The 15,309-nt window shown below is 45.3% G+C and overlaps 2 protein-coding genes across 15 annotated transcripts in view; one reads left to right on the top strand and one right to left on the bottom strand.

The window, feature by feature from the left end:
• Positions 1 to 1,113: 1,113 nt before the first annotated feature.
• LOC143425480 (transmembrane protein 126) lies at positions 1,114 to 2,456 on the bottom strand. Its single transcript, XM_076898303.1, has 5 exons — positions 2,258 to 2,456; positions 2,007 to 2,178; positions 1,767 to 1,895; positions 1,456 to 1,677; positions 1,114 to 1,335 (listed from the first exon to the last, which is right to left on the bottom strand). Exons 1-5 carry the CDS (start codon positions 2,356 to 2,358, stop codon positions 1,279 to 1,281), a joined length of 681 nt encoding a protein of 226 aa, XP_076754418.1. The 5' UTR covers positions 2,359 to 2,456; the 3' UTR covers positions 1,114 to 1,278.
• A 765-nt stretch (positions 2,457 to 3,221) lies between these two features.
• Positions 3,222 to 15,309, top strand: part of Dlg1 (MAGUK family member discs large 1) — a 430,262-nt gene continuing 418,174 nt past the window's right edge. For 10 of the 14 annotated variants that reach the window (XM_076898640.1, XM_076898643.1, XM_076898635.1 and 7 more), the window contains exon 1: positions 10,265 to 10,391. In XM_076898640.1, coding sequence (XP_076754755.1) covers positions 10,289 to 10,391 — 103 coding nt within the window. In that variant the 5' untranslated portion in view covers positions 10,265 to 10,288. Of the gene's footprint in view, positions 3,333 to 10,264; positions 10,392 to 12,820; positions 12,844 to 15,309 lie in introns of those variants that run through there. The other 4 variants (XM_076898648.1, XM_076898641.1, XM_076898639.1 and 1 more) reach the window with 4 other exon arrangements.

The raw sequence follows: 15,309 nt of genomic DNA, 5'->3' as shown, positions 1-15,309 counted from the left end.
CTGTGGAGTAAAAAAAACATGGTACTAAATATAATCAAACTCAATTTTTTTTAATTCAGTGGCGCCTCTTATACAGTTTATGTTTCACATTTATCTTGTGTATCTTCACAAATCACATTATCTATTATTTACTTATTACTAAAAATAATAGAATCTTGGGTATGATAGAACATTGTCACTTCTGAATTACTATTTAGAAATAACATATATAATTAAGATGACGTTATTGGTTCAAGTTAAATGCAGTTGACAAATTTTCTCTAATTTTTTTGATAACATAAATACATTTTGAACAGTTTGCAAAACAATATTGTTTTTTGTTTGATTTCTTATCCATGATTGTTTGTTTTAATTAATACTTGAGAAATATGTTGTACTTAATTTATTTAGCCTAGCCGTCACATTAATGTCTGCATTTATGGCTGCAGTCCAAAAAATTGTGATATATATATATATATATACATATGTATAGATAAAATTAAGGTCTTTCGCTGTTAGTCGCATATTTAAAGAAGTTAAATATTTATAGTACATACAGTTATAAGCATTAATTTTTTTTTTAACATGTAACAGTTACATTATTTTTTAATCTCATAAACAACTGTTTAGTGAATTAAAAATTTTTAAGAACTCCCACATTTTTGGAATAATAGGATAATTATAATGGTAGATTAAATAATTTGTATGAATTAAAAAAGTATATGATGAATAAAATAAAATATAAATTGTTCATGTATAACAGTTATGACAATTTATAGATCAATTACTTTAAAAGAGAGGAAAAAATTGTGATTTGTAATTAATAAAACTATATGCCACAGTCTTTATAATAAAAAAAAAACATATAGAATATTATATTTTAAATAGAACTGTATTTTAATCTGTAAAAATTATGTAATGAAATATATCGTTTCCAATGTAAATTTGAAAAATATGTGAGAAATGATTACATTTTTTGTAGCTAAGGTAAGATTTGTAAAAAATATATTAAAAATACTTAATAATAATTTATAGTTTTTAATATGACAAATCACACATTTTATGTATATACTGGAATAATTACTATATGACTAATTTATATATAGAAATATTTGGTTATTGTTTGGTATACAGTTGAATGTATTTTAATTTTGCATCAAACTTAATTATTAAATGCCAGAAAAGTAGTGCAATACACGCAAGTTGATTAACTGTACGAATCAATTTATTACTGTATATTGTACACACATACGTATGATATCATTGAAGAACTATTTGCAATTTCTAATTAATTTCTAATTAAGAAGGAAAATTCAATTCTTTGTCATTCCTTACTGCACGAGTTTCCGTGTCCTCCTACATGAACATGATTTATATTAATTTTTATAGAAGTAAAACACATGAAAACTATACATAATCAAATATAAAGATAAGTATAATCGATCAAATAGTAAATAATCATTTGTTTGAACATACCAATTTATAGTCATCTATATACTTTTGCACTTTCATTAAAACTTCTTCTAAAAGTTTCACCTCTTTGAGTTGCTTGTAAGTTACAAAACCTGCCATTATTGAATTCGCAATTAAGCATTTTAATAGGACCGACCGGTGTAATGTAACAACAACTTTACAAAATCTTCCAATCTCGTTTACTTCATAAATATATGGAACTCTCAATCCCAAATTTCCAGCCAGCTACAAAAAATTATATATAAATGGATAAAATTATTATAACATAATTAATAGAAGAAAAACCTATTTAACACAGAACAAAACAATTTTACTGGAAGACCTATCGTTGGTGCTATAATTAAGGGATAGATGAAGCCATTTATAGTGGTGGATGCAATTGCTTTCAGTTCAGAACATAGTAAGCAATGGTCCTTGTACATCAACATATTGTTCACAACAAACTGAAAGTAACAATTGTTATAGTTTTGTACATATGTATTATAGTTACGTATGTATAATGACAGTAGTTTTCTTTATAAAAGGAATCGATATCTTTTATAAATTCAACATACGTATTCATGAGATAGGTACGTAACAAACGCAGGAGCTAATGTTACAAACAAGGTTGTACTATAGAAGCCGTGCCTCATTAAATTAAGGCATTTCCTAAACATTCTATTGCACAGGAATCCAGTATAACCACCCAACACGCTTATTGCTAAACTTCCGTATCTCAAATTAAAGCTGAAAAAATGGAATTTCGTATTACAAAGAATGATTAAAATAATGTTAAGGTGATATATTACAATTAAAGGTTATGTACACTTCACGGTCTGGTTTCCATTCGTTGATTATACGTTTTCGGTCTTTGAGTTCGTCTCCAACGTCTCCATTGATAATATCGTCTATGTATACGAATGCCATTATGTATATTATACAGCTTTGAAAAGTTGGCGAAATTCAATTACGTATCCATTCGTTAACAGAGGCACGCGACAAGTATAGAATAAGGTTAACCTATAGCGAACGTCTTTTTCTCACACTATCCAATGTTATCGACTCACCAACCCGAAATAGCAACCGGTCCTTACCTCCTTCCTGTATACCACCATAAGATGACACTGTCAGAAGCTTTGTCAGCTCGCGACACACAACGGCTACTTAGAGAGGTACAACTACCGTGCAGTTCGAATAATGTGCCGCGCTCTGCGAGTATCGTCGATATTTAGACAACGTTTGCTATCGACATTAAACAAACGGAGCTTTCGTGTCGACGTGAAAACCGTTGTCCCTTGAAAAATACTCGCGCGGAAGTGTTATCCTCGTCCGCGTTGCGTAGAATCGTTTGTCAACAGAAGAGGAAATTTGTGCGCGTCTGTGAACGTCTCGTGGGGTTGTTTTCAGTTAGGGGAGTGTGTCACGCGACGAGCTGACGTCACGCTGGTGCGATCGACCAATCGGAGGTGGCGTTCTCGCGACTAGTCAGTTTTCCGCCTGCTAGGCTAAGCGCGACGCCATATTGCCAGTGGCCGAGTGGTGGCGGTCTGTGTTTATATCCGTTTCGTTTTACCACGTTTCGACGGGCCACCGGGAGGTCTCGCGAGTAACGTGCCGAGCCGTGTACATGCTTGTCGACGCCATCCGTGAAACAGGTCGTCGTTTCGCCTGACAAGAGTAAACCGTGACGTGCGCCACCCGATCTCCTCTACCACCCGAACTGACACTCCGTGCTTCGTGCCACTCTCTTTCCCCGTTTCTTCCACCTTCGGTAAACCAGTGTCGTCGAACGCCTCGTCGCCGTCGCCGTCTACCCTTTTATCCGCAACACTGTGCGATTCACGTACGCGTACCAGGGATTTACTTGCTGTCAAACAGGATGCCAGTTCGTAAACAAGGTGGTAAGCTCTACTACTATCTACTCTGTTCTAGCGAAAGAAAAACCCACCCCCCTGAACTCGTCGATTCGAAGTAGAATCCAGAATCGCCCAATGGGAGGGGCGATACGACGGGTCACTCGGTCAGCTGTCATAGGGCTGTCAGTTGCATGCCTCTTTAATCTCTCCTTCTTTCATTCTTTCTTTCTCTCTCTGGCTCTCTCTTCTCCTTTGACAGCCACCCTATTGAGTTTCGCGAGTAGACCGGTTATTAACGATTACGATAAATAACCCGTAATCCGTGCGCGTTTCATTTTATCGCCGTCACTGTTATTGGAAAAGACTCGTCGTCGGGTGCGCGTACTGTTATTGTTAGTTTTTCTAGCCCGAGTTGCGCACAACCGTCGACCTTGAATTGCACGGTTCAAGCGAGGAGGGTCGCGTGTCTAAGGGATGGAGACCGGATTACGTTTCGTGTAATCGCGCATGATTATTACAGGAATGCTAATGATCGTAATACTTGTTGGAGTTTCGAGCCACGTGCGATGTTACTTGGTCCGCGGTGCTCGTGTCGTTCTATTTTACAAACGCGACAATCCACCGGAGTAGGTCACCATTAAATCGGTCGATCAATCTCGTCGTTCACCTAATTTCGTTGCACCCGTTACGTTCGTCGTTCGATTCTTCGTCCTCGTTTCCAACACCAGTTCTCCCACGCCGCGTGTTTTGGGAGAAAGATCGCGTTCGTTTAACGGAGAGGTTAATTAAAAATATCGAAGAGATCGATCGTTCGAAACGTCGATCGGAACGCCAGCGTAGAATGTGTTGCAATAATCACACGGCTGTTAGTTATCGGTGTTTGGACGTCGTCCAAGAAAACGCAATAATTTCAGCTCTGCCGCGGTTATGCGACGAGGCACTCACGGCCATGGGCTTGGTCGTCTGGATGATGCTTGTTCTCTCGAAATTTCATCTATTTTTTTTTTTTTATTTCACTCCACGTTCACGACTTTGTCAACAGTGAAACTAATTTTCATTCTCGCGGAGCGAGAACTGAGCCCAAGATAACTTTATCCATATTCGTTATCCAATTAGTGCTTTTCTCGAATTCATTCGATACATTATGATATCTACGCGTTACAAGTTCCACTCCTGTGCTGTGTAGTAAACTTACGGAAATACGAGGAGTTCAATGTCTCTACGGTAGCAGTGGAACGAGCTGTGGTTCTCACATAAACAAACGTAGAGCGAATCTGATAGTTGGAGGAGTACTTTCCGTAATCCTGAATGCTCGTTGCCCTCTCGTAGAAATACGGTGAAAACGAGTACTCTTTCGTAGCACGTGCCAGCTAGCGACCCTCTGTGCACGTCGTATCGATCGGTTGAAAGAATTTCAGAGATGAAACTCTGAACCGAACCATTTCCACGTTAACGCGACACCTACAGATCGAATCCACCTAATTACCCTTTGAATATTTTTAGTAACGCGCGATTTATTTTTTTCTTTTTTCGAAAGGGATAATATTTGCGATGTTCTTCGAACGTAACGAAAGAATGAAAATGCAGGTGAAATTCCGCATCGAAGACCCCGTTGGTCCGGGAGGGGTAAAAAGTAGCACGTCCCAAAAATTTTTGGCAACGGATCGAAGCGCAGTATTGTTCACGATGATCCATCGCGATGCCTCCGCTATTTCATTTAATACTTTTCAATCCATTCTCAGGATAGTTCGATATTTCTATTCTTTTTTTTTACTCCTTTAGAGCTCTCTCGATGATACCTCCTTTCCCTGGAATTGTCGTTCAAGGAATGAACTTCGTTTCACTCGGTCGGATAAATTTAATTGACGACGTTCGAAGTGACGCGGAACGTAAAACCCTACTAACGATTCCACGGCTAGGAATATCGTGTGTACGAACAGCATCGATCGATGGTTACGTCACGGTTCTTTCCCCAATTCTAGTTTGAACGTCTCGCATAATTCACTCGAATTAGACGCCTCGGCGGAGTTAATCGTTCAGGGTGCAAAGAGTGTGAGAATGTCGAAGGAAATTTTCGCGACTGCTCGCTGTCCGGCTCCGTAAGACGATACATAAACGCGAGCGCTACATCGAGTCAGCCAACGACGCTGATCGTTTTCAATTTCTGCGGTGCAGGCGCTTCGTAGGCAAAAATGAGGAGAGAGTCAAGGATGGTTTATGGGTCGGTGATTCGCTTACTTCGGTAGCGCGCGGAGCTTTTATGCATACCGATGCGCGCGCCTACATTTTATAATACATTCCCCCGCGCGGTTTTCGCGAGCGGAAACCGCGTTTCCACCGGCGTTTCAACGTTTTGTCGGCGAACGCGGTCGAAACCCCGGAAAAGGGTCGATTTTAATGGGACGACGGCCACGAAGGGGTACACCGACTCGCGGTCGCCTCCCATTTCGCCAGTCCTCGTCGAAAAGACCGTGAAAGGAAGTTACAACCCGTTTAAAGACAAACAGACGGCAGACGCTTGGTTTACGTGCTGGCTGCACGCTTTCAAGGTGGTCACCGGCCTGCTCCTTGGAGCACGAGGGATTAGTTGAAGGGAATCCTTGACGCCTCTTCACGCTGCACCACCGCGATGATACCGCGTCTCTTCTTTCCGCGTGAAACATCTCAAATGCCCTCGACATCGCTCGAAACCCTCGAACGAACTCTAGGATGCTCGCTCGTGGTTATAGTACTGCGAACGCGTGCTCGTCTATCTCTAACGAGTCGATCGTTTATGTCTGCGTGCAGATTAAACCGGATCGATGTATAATTTACATTGCTGCTCGCTGGCGTTTGATGAAATCGCGTATGCGTTAACGCGAATTTCCGCATCGATCGCGAGCCTTTCAGCTTGATATTTTTACGTTTCCTCGTTTACCGGTCGCGTGCGTACCTTCAATTCAGTTCGACGAGCTGCGGGTGCGCGGCTCATTTATGGAGATCGCTTCGTTGCGACTTTCAGTCCGTAAATTGGCGGGACGGCTAGTGCGCGATGCGCCGTGCGCTCGCGAGACGATATAGAACGAGAAGGGAGACAGCGTGGCTGATAATGAGAGCAATGAATAGGAAGTGGGCCGAGGGCTTATGTACTCACCCTTCTCCACCCAGGCATAGGATTTCCGTCTCGTACAGACCACCCTCGTCTACCTCCTCCCCCTTTACCTATAGTCCTCGTGCTCCGATCGGTACACTGTATTTTCCCGTCTGACCGTTGCTTTCTCTCCTGATAAATCGAATATAAGAGAATGGAACAGCGTTAATAATCAGCTCGAAGAAACGGAAGTCCTCCGCTACCAGTGACCACGGTGGCCCAACGCGCGATATGCTTTCGATTATTCAAATATCTTTCGAGGGGATACCCTCGTTTCCTTTCTTATTTCGTCTACTTTGCTCGTTTCGCGGTGAAACGCCAGCAGAGACGTTGAATCGATGGCGGACCAGCGATACGATCTCTTACTCGAATGGGAGGATAAACAAGGTCGCGTTCGCGATCGATAGCGAGGCGTTTGCCAGCCGATGATCGCCGTTAGGATCGCAAATCACGGATGACGAATCTATGCGAGATGGTGCGGGCAGCGCGGATTTGATTAAAATATGCTGAAAGGCGGATCGCGAGCGTGAGGCGGCGTTAAATTGGATTCTGGCAGATTTTGGAATACCTATTCGCAGCTGCACCTGCACACCGTCTGGGTAAGTTCCGGCGAAACAATTCGCGGTTGCTTCCGGTTACCGTGGAGTTCACAGATATTTCACGGTATTGGTTTCTGCCGTGGAGCCGCGCTGGCCCTCGGTTAACCGAGATGGTTAATGTTAGTTTGAGCGGCTCGTACACATCGTTTCGCCGATCTATGAATCTCTGCCTTTTCACGTCACTTCGTTCTCCTTCATCAGTCTCCTCTTTCGTCCCCTCCTCTTTCGTTTCGCTACATTCAGCGTGACTCGTTTAATATCAGAGCGACCAGTCGATGAGACGAGTATCCATAGAAATAACGTTAATCGGTTATTGCGATATTAAATGAAGCTCGGTGGGGAGTCGCGAATCGATGGATCAATGATGCCAACTTAACGAGAATTCCACTGACTGATCGAATCAACGAATAATCCTTAAGGCAGCGTTATTTAAATCGCGTCGATCGAATCCATCGCCGCGTTCCTCGTTCCCCGTTCGGTTGGTTATCACTCGAAGCAGTTTAATTATTTCCGTGCAGCCACGTTTGGTTCAGGCAGGCCCCATGATTTATGTATAACGCGTCTGACCGCGAAATCGCGGCCCAGTTTTGTAATTAAATTGCATGGTAATTTTCGTGCTCGGTAGATGGTCCACGGTGATATTCGCGGTTTAGCTCGGAACCATGGTCCCATTGGTTTCGATCCACTCTGATTTCATTTCACGAGGCGGGCTGAACGGACCACCGCGGCTATCGAGCACGCGCACACTCCGGTCCCATCGGTGGCTTCAGTCGCCGTCATTCACCGCGATCCCCTATCTTTCGATATATCTTACTAATTAACGTGAAAACGGATACGAGCAATAGCCAACTTGCTGCCGCGTTAACATTGTCCAGATCTGTATTGACGCGCGCGTGCATCACGCGGAGGATTAATCGCGCAAAAGCTAATAGACAACCAAGGGGTGCGCCGCGCTGGTTCAATTAGAACGACCACGAATTTGATAATGGCCTTTTGTTGTGCTTGATAAATGCCTCGAAATTCCTACGACACGGGTTCTATGAATATAAAGTGCACCGATTAAGGGATAGATGTTGTTACGCGCTGGTTTCGAGGTACAAACGGTTTTTCATCGTTACGCGATAAGCAAGGAGTGTTCCTGATTATGCTCGCGATTATGATATGCACGATCTATAGAGCAACTAGAGCCGTACGATTGATTTTTCAACGAACTCCGTTCCTATCGAGCGCTCTCTGAACTATCATAGAACAAGTATCGCGATCGACGCACATTCAGTTGAATGGTCAGCGTATACGTTTGCGAGAAAGGGGATTCGCAGCGATTATTCTCGATTAATATCGGAGCAGGGCCTCGGGAAGTTGATAGAATTATTCATGTTGTAGATATTACACACACTGTGGTCCGCTCGTAAACCTAATTGCGTCCTGGAGACTGTGCCTGGAAATCTGGCCGTGTTCAAACAGTGAATTTCAATAATTAACAAGATACCGTGGCCACAGCCGTTCGTTGCATTCGCATTCTCAATGATAATTCAGTTTCAAGGCAAATTATGTCTCCCCGTTAATGTTCCTTTCTTGCACCGACACGGGACACGATATTAATTACCCTCGAATTATTATTTCGTTCCCACCAGCCGGGTATTAAAATGCCAGAAGTGTCATTACCTCGTGATAATTGCTCGCATGCATCGTTAGATGATATGTTTGGCTTTAACGAGCACTGGTCGCTGCCAATTACTATCGATAGACCGGTTCTGGCGATTACGCTCGGCGTTCGTCACGTCCCGTGGTACCCAGCTCACATGTCGAAATCACGCGTCTGTCTTTAGACCGGCCAGTTTGCGCGCGAACGCAAATGCGGCGACCAAACGTTTCATTTTCTTCCCTAACGTCTCGATCGAACTTGTCGCGAAAGCTTGCCCAGCGTGATAGAATTCTTTAAACGCAGAGCAGCACGTGGTTGGGTGCCCGAATAAAATATCTAAATAAAACACCGAAACGAGCATCGGTGTCTATAAATGTTGTCCGTATGTGGGACACGCGACACACAGTGCAACAAAATGGCCACACGCAGGAAGGGACGTATAGACACGATTCTTCTAATGTGGGGCGTCGACGAGAATGCTAAATTTAGGGTAGGTGCGAGCAGTCGATCCTCGAATGGTGCCCACGCACGTCGCAGGTGCGCCTGTCGAACGGTCTCGGTTCGGTTCTCCCCAGGGAAATTGAGAAAAATTCTCGCGTACCCGCGGTGTCTTCGTTCACCAGCCGGATAACCGACGCGTCGCTTTCCTAACGAATGATCGTCGACGTGTTTCACGCGGATATCGCGGTCGCGAACCTCCTCGCGATCCGTGCGCGATTAATTTCCCGTGTCACGTGCCATCGAACCTGACCACGTGTAGAGCCGTGACAATACAAATAAATAGGAAGCGCGCTGGCGAGATGCCAACGGACGCCATTGTGGACCCTGAAATTGGAAATATAGATCGCAATCGAGCCGGATAATCGCGGGAGAATTATCGGATGATCTTTTGCGGAGGACATCGCGGGATTTGTGCTAGGAATCAATTACCTTTTATGCGCCGCGCATAATCGAGAGCTCTCGAAGTAAACGGAGAGAGCGGAGGAATAACGAGTGCTTTGTAATGTAGCGAAGACGATGGAGAAGACGGTCGTTTAAAGTCAGCGTCCCGTTACGAAAGCGTCTGAATCGAGGAACCGTATTCGATCCTCCGCGAGAAATTATTTGGATCTACCCACGAGGAGAGGGGTGCGAAATTCGGTGGTGAATGCACGACGACTGATAACGATCTTCCACAGAAAATCATATTCATAGAAACGTGGTAGGAACGAACGGAAAACTGCGCGAAAGGATTTGATCGATGCGGTAAACGTTCCCAGCTACGTGTGACGACGTACCACGAATACATGTCGGAAATGTGACTGCTATCTGTGTATCGCTTTTACCTATGACGGCAACTGAATCGTCTCGCGCACAGATTTTTTCAGACGCGTCTCGTCAGGGTCCACTTTGCTACTACCACGTGCTCGAGAATCTCTCACCGTCTCTTCTGTGCTACTTTCTCTACTTTTTAAAGGGCCAAGCTGCATTCGAAAACGGAGCACGCGTCGCGTTAGAGATCATTTTATCAACCAGCAATTTTCTGGGAAACTCTGTTACTTCAACGCCCCCGCAACTCGAAGTTGTACGAGTCACCACGCAAGGCTGTTGATTGATCGCTCGATAGCAGTGATTTTTACGACTCGACATGTGGCTGCCAGTAATCTCTATTCTATGGACAATTATGAATTTGATGCAGCGTAAATTCGCGACAAAAAGCGTGACTTATTCCACGATAAGTGAGACAACAGGTAATGCTTGTGTTCAGAGTAGATAATTATGAAATTTGTCTGACAATTCGGAGGATCGAGAGATCGATGCATCGAAACCATTCGTGCTCCGTAGCGGAAAAGTATCGATCATTCTCTTGCGAGGGCTGAGAAGCATTTCGGATATGCGAAATTGCGTTTCGCTGGGTCAGGCATCAATGCAAGTGGTTATGCTATTTCTATTGTCATTTCTGCGCTCGCCCGTGATTTATACGATTCAGAGTAACGTCGTATCAGTAGCTGTGGAATTTGTTGCAGATTGCAGCTGCGATTCCAATTTCCGAAACAGCTAATTAATTAGCAAATAACTGGGGCCGGTGGAATGTCTATCGTGGCCTATTATCGTCGGGTTTACGTTTCACCAGTAATCGTATCGTGTCCCGTGACATGTATATTTTTATACGCGACGCATTAAATATCGAATTTCATATCGAAATGGCGCAGTTATAAAATACGCGAATTAGATTTCATTTAATCAATTTCAATTCGAAAGGACCATCAGAGGATTCCGTTCGCTCGAGATATCGCGAGGGTGAAAGAAGTAATTGCGAAATCGTGGAAGTCGAGTCGAACCACGGTAAAATCGGATGATTTCAGTTGCATTGTCTTTATAGCAGGAGACATGGCTCGTATCACCTCGAGGTCGTAAACCCAGATTCGGATCACCGCGGGGTCAAAGGAATCAAACCGGACCGTTTCGAGGTCGAGAAACTCCGAGCGAGATAAAAATTCTTGGCGGAAAACGTCGATCCGCTGTGGCAAAAAATATCGATCCCCCCCCTTGCCGGAAAACATCGGTTCACCCTGGGGGGAAATATCGGTCTGCCTTGACGGAAAACATCAGTTCGCTTTGATCGAGAATGTCGACACGGTTCGGCGAGAAATATCGTCACGCTTTTCCGCGTCAGAGCAAAGGAATTTCGGTAGAGGACCGAACGGTGGTTTCTTTTCGAACTGGGATCTCTGATTCTGATCGTCGAGATCATCGGTCGGAAAGATAATCCAGTCGATAGATTACGAAATAGTTCGGTACCGGCCTCGTTTCTTAGCCCAGGTTATAATCTACGACTCCCTGGGGTATATGCTCTGTGTAACTAATATTTAACAAGGCCATCCTGCTGAAAATTTCAGACGGGTTGCTATGAATAAATTTACGCGTTGGATGTTAAGTATGCAGATAATATACCGCGAGCTTACATGGATAACACGTGGTTCTATTATCACAGCGATACGATTTACATTAGGTAGGAAATATGGGTGGAATTAGTTAGTCTAGCCTCGGCTAGGTATTAATACGAACGGGGCGAGACCTTTTAACATTCTTGGACGCGGTTATTCAGGAATATCTAAAATTTCGAGCAAGACAATTTCGTATTTTGATCGCTAGACGTACGAGATGTTAGACGTGGTCAAGATTCTGGGCATGTGACGCGAGGCCCGTTCCAAAAGTCTCGAGTATAATTCGATCGGCGAATTGGCATCGCGATAACTCGTTGGAAATTCGCGATGGCCGGGTAGCGGAAAATCCCAGAGCGGACGATCGAACTGGCAAAAATTGGCGTGACAAACTGCTCGCGGTTATACCTGTCGGATTGATCATCGCGATCTCAGATTCCAGACGGGATTCAACGAATAAATTGGCATCGTTAAAAGTTCGAGACAGGTCTGGCTCGTCGCATTAACACAGCCGAAGACCGTAGACAATGTTTGACGAACGGATTGGCAATAACCGAGTCCGGCTATCGTTCGAAATTCCTCACGCCCTCGCGGCTGGTTCTTCTCCGTCTTTTTCGTCGGTCGTTTCGTTCACCAGCGTCAGCTCCCTTTCCCTACAGCTCCCGTTCTTCCTGCCTCTTTAGCGTGTCTGTCTTCGAAATTCACCCGGGGTTACCCAGACGTGACGTAGATGCCCGCTATTCTGGTCATCGTGTGACGTCGTCCTCAGGGTGTTCAAAAATAAACTCGAGTGGCAAGGTGCTCCACTCGTTGCGCCGGCCTGTTTCTCTCGTCCACCTCTTTTAACCTCCATTTGTCACTGTCTTCCCTTTTGGCCCGCGGTGATTCGCGAACCGATCCGACGATTATTGTGTCACGGACAAGCACCAAAGCAGAAAATTAGCGGGCCAATTTAAATCCGCCCGACACCGCGGTTCCCTCGATCGTGCATCGAGGAAACGAGCCTCGAGTTCCTTGCACGCACCAGGGGACCCGCCTAGAGCCACGGCTAGGCGTTTCTCTCGTTAAAACGATTAATAAAACGCGTGCATTGTTGGCAGACGTCGCCTCGACCTTGCGCCACATCTCGAACACTACTTTTCGGTCATTGTTATTCGAACGGCCTGTTCGTTCCACCGCGGATAGTAACGCGAAAGCGTATTTTCAGTTCCCTGCAGCTTAGTCGCCCAAGACCATCCACCGCGAATGCTCATTCAAGGTGCAAGTGCAACGAGAATAGTTTGCGCCAAGCTTATCCGATCCAAGACCCGCGTAGTTTTTACTACCACCTTGTTCCCTAACAAGAGAGGAATACACAGCTGCGCCCCGTAATGGTTTCTCGCGCATAAAGCACTCGACCGATCGAGCTTGTTGGATCGTTATCATCGTTGGAAAGTTTTCGAAGCGCATTCCGCGGAGATTCTTATTACGCTCTGCTATAGCCCGGAGTCATGAATTTTTAGTGCCCGAACACGGTCAATCATCGCGAAATACGCGAACGGTTCCGCGGACACCGAATCGATTCGTCGACAATTCTAGTATGAACTTCCGTTTGTTTATTCCCCTGTCTGGCGCCAACCGAGTGCCCGGCATAGTTGTTGGATGGACCGAGCTTAATTATATCGCAGCTAACATCGTAGCTTTCCGCGCGAGGAATCCGCCGCGTCCACTGCGTCGAGATACATCGCGTCCATTGTAAATCTATCCGTGGTACCGACGATCGCGGTTTCATTAGACGGAGCGGAGCGTCGAAAGTGTCGGACGCACTGACGGAGTAATCCAAACAGTCGGAAGTTCACGTATCCGCTCGTCGAGGGGCTGGACGCGGCGGTGTAAACGAGCGACTCGCGGCGCTCTTTCGCCGGCAACAAAAATTTAATTAGAGAGATGCGATTCACTTTAGAGTCGCGGGCAGCCTTTCTCTCGCCGGGTAATGAAGTAACGCCGGCAGCCAGGTACTTGTGGTTACCGTCTAAGGAGAACGGAGACGGGCAGAGGGCCGGAAAAGAGGGCAAAAGGTTCAACCGCGGTATATACCCGTGTACCCAGACCGATATTTTTCTATTTTCCCTTCGCTGCTAAGCGAACGACGGACGCTTTCTCGCGGGTCGCTGCATCGATCTGCCTCTTACTTCGCGTTCCCTTCTTCTCCTTCCCTTGCCCCCTGCTCTCGGGTATAAATACATTTCCGCATGGAAAACGCCACTTTCGTACTCGCTACATATCAGCGAGCTGATCTCTTTTTCCCGACGAATTTACCATTTTTTTTTCATCCTTGCGAACGCGGTTGCTCGCCTCGCCTCGCCTCGTCTCGTCTCGACGCCGGGGAAGAACGGAGGACCTGCCTTTTCCGCGGCAGAGAACAGGTTAACGTTACTCCGTTTAGGATAATGGAACTGTATTCAGCAACGATGGCTTCACCCGTTATCTTCGACATACCTCGCGCACCCTTTGAGTTCCGCGTCCGTTAAACCAACGAGCTTGACGCTATTCTCTTTGGGCACGGTTTACGTTGCCCGTGCCAATTTTACCGCGCCGATTTTGTCGAGTTTTATTTTAATTACCACGTCGTAAATTCAATCTTAAGCTGGCAATCAGAGTACGTACACAACGATACCACGGTATCGTTGGAATTACTTGCGAAATTGTTTCTCGAGCAACTTTCTCTGTTCCCGCTGCTAATAAGTGTCTTTTTTTATTTGTTGAACGCGGCTGGTCGTGGTCGTCCTTTAGGGCTGGCCCTTACATTTTCCGAGCCAAGTAACCGCCCTATGATAGGCAGCGTCGAGTAATTAAGTACATACGCGCGTGGCTATCGAACGAGGATCCTCATGCTCGACTTTCTTCTTTGCCTCGAAGCGGCATTTTCGAGCTGATTTTACCGTAGGCGAATGTTTCTCCTCTCTTTATTATAACGGTGAATTTTTGTCGTCAAAGCCCCGGCAAAGCTTTTTCTATGCTCACGAGAGCTTCTCTGTTTCGCGTCTTCGCATCGGCGGGTTTAATACCGCTCCGGGGTTAACGGGCTGGGGTATGAAAATATTTCTTTCGTAGAGGCGCGCGCTGATGCGTCCGCGGAAACGCGCATTTTAGGCTCCCGTTTTGTTCCGTTTCCCGGATGGTAGAGACCGCAAACGTTTAATTGTCGTACCAGTCGCGGTGCTCTACTTTCCTGATTATTTCAGACAAAACGGGATACCTCTCTATCCGTAGATATCTGCGTACGGAGATATATGAACGCGGCGTCGCGCGTCGATCTTCGAAATCGAACGACGTTGTGTCTCGAGCGTTGAAAAAGAGGAGAGATCGCGTATCGCCGCGTTGAAACTCATTCGTTTAAGCTCGCGGGACGGAGTAAATTTCAAAGTTTCGAGAGTTTCGTTCGATTCTCGATAGCGCGGCTCGCCGCTCGTATTTGTACGTGACCTTTGTGCAAACGATGAGGCATAATGGCACGGCGAACGTCGGAATAATTTCTGAACTCGCAAGGGGTAACCTTTGCTGAAAGTTCCCTCGTCCCTCGTTTTTCGTTGAAACGCGTTACACGAGTTTCGCGTGAATTCCAGACGAGACTCGAATATTTCATTGTTGATTATAAATATTTCACTTTGCCCGGCTGCCTGTTTTTAATCGTTCGATCGTTTTAATTAAAACGCTGGTCTCCCGTGAAAGCGGGGCGCGTGTG

Source organism: Xylocopa sonorina, chromosome 7 (assembly GCF_050948175.1).
Source record: "Xylocopa sonorina isolate GNS202 chromosome 7, iyXylSono1_principal, whole genome shotgun sequence".
Lineage (NCBI taxonomy): Eukaryota > Metazoa > Arthropoda > Insecta > Hymenoptera > Apidae > Xylocopa > Xylocopa sonorina.
The sequence above is the reverse complement of the archived record's forward strand: the minus strand, read 5'-3'. Positions and strand labels throughout refer to the sequence as shown.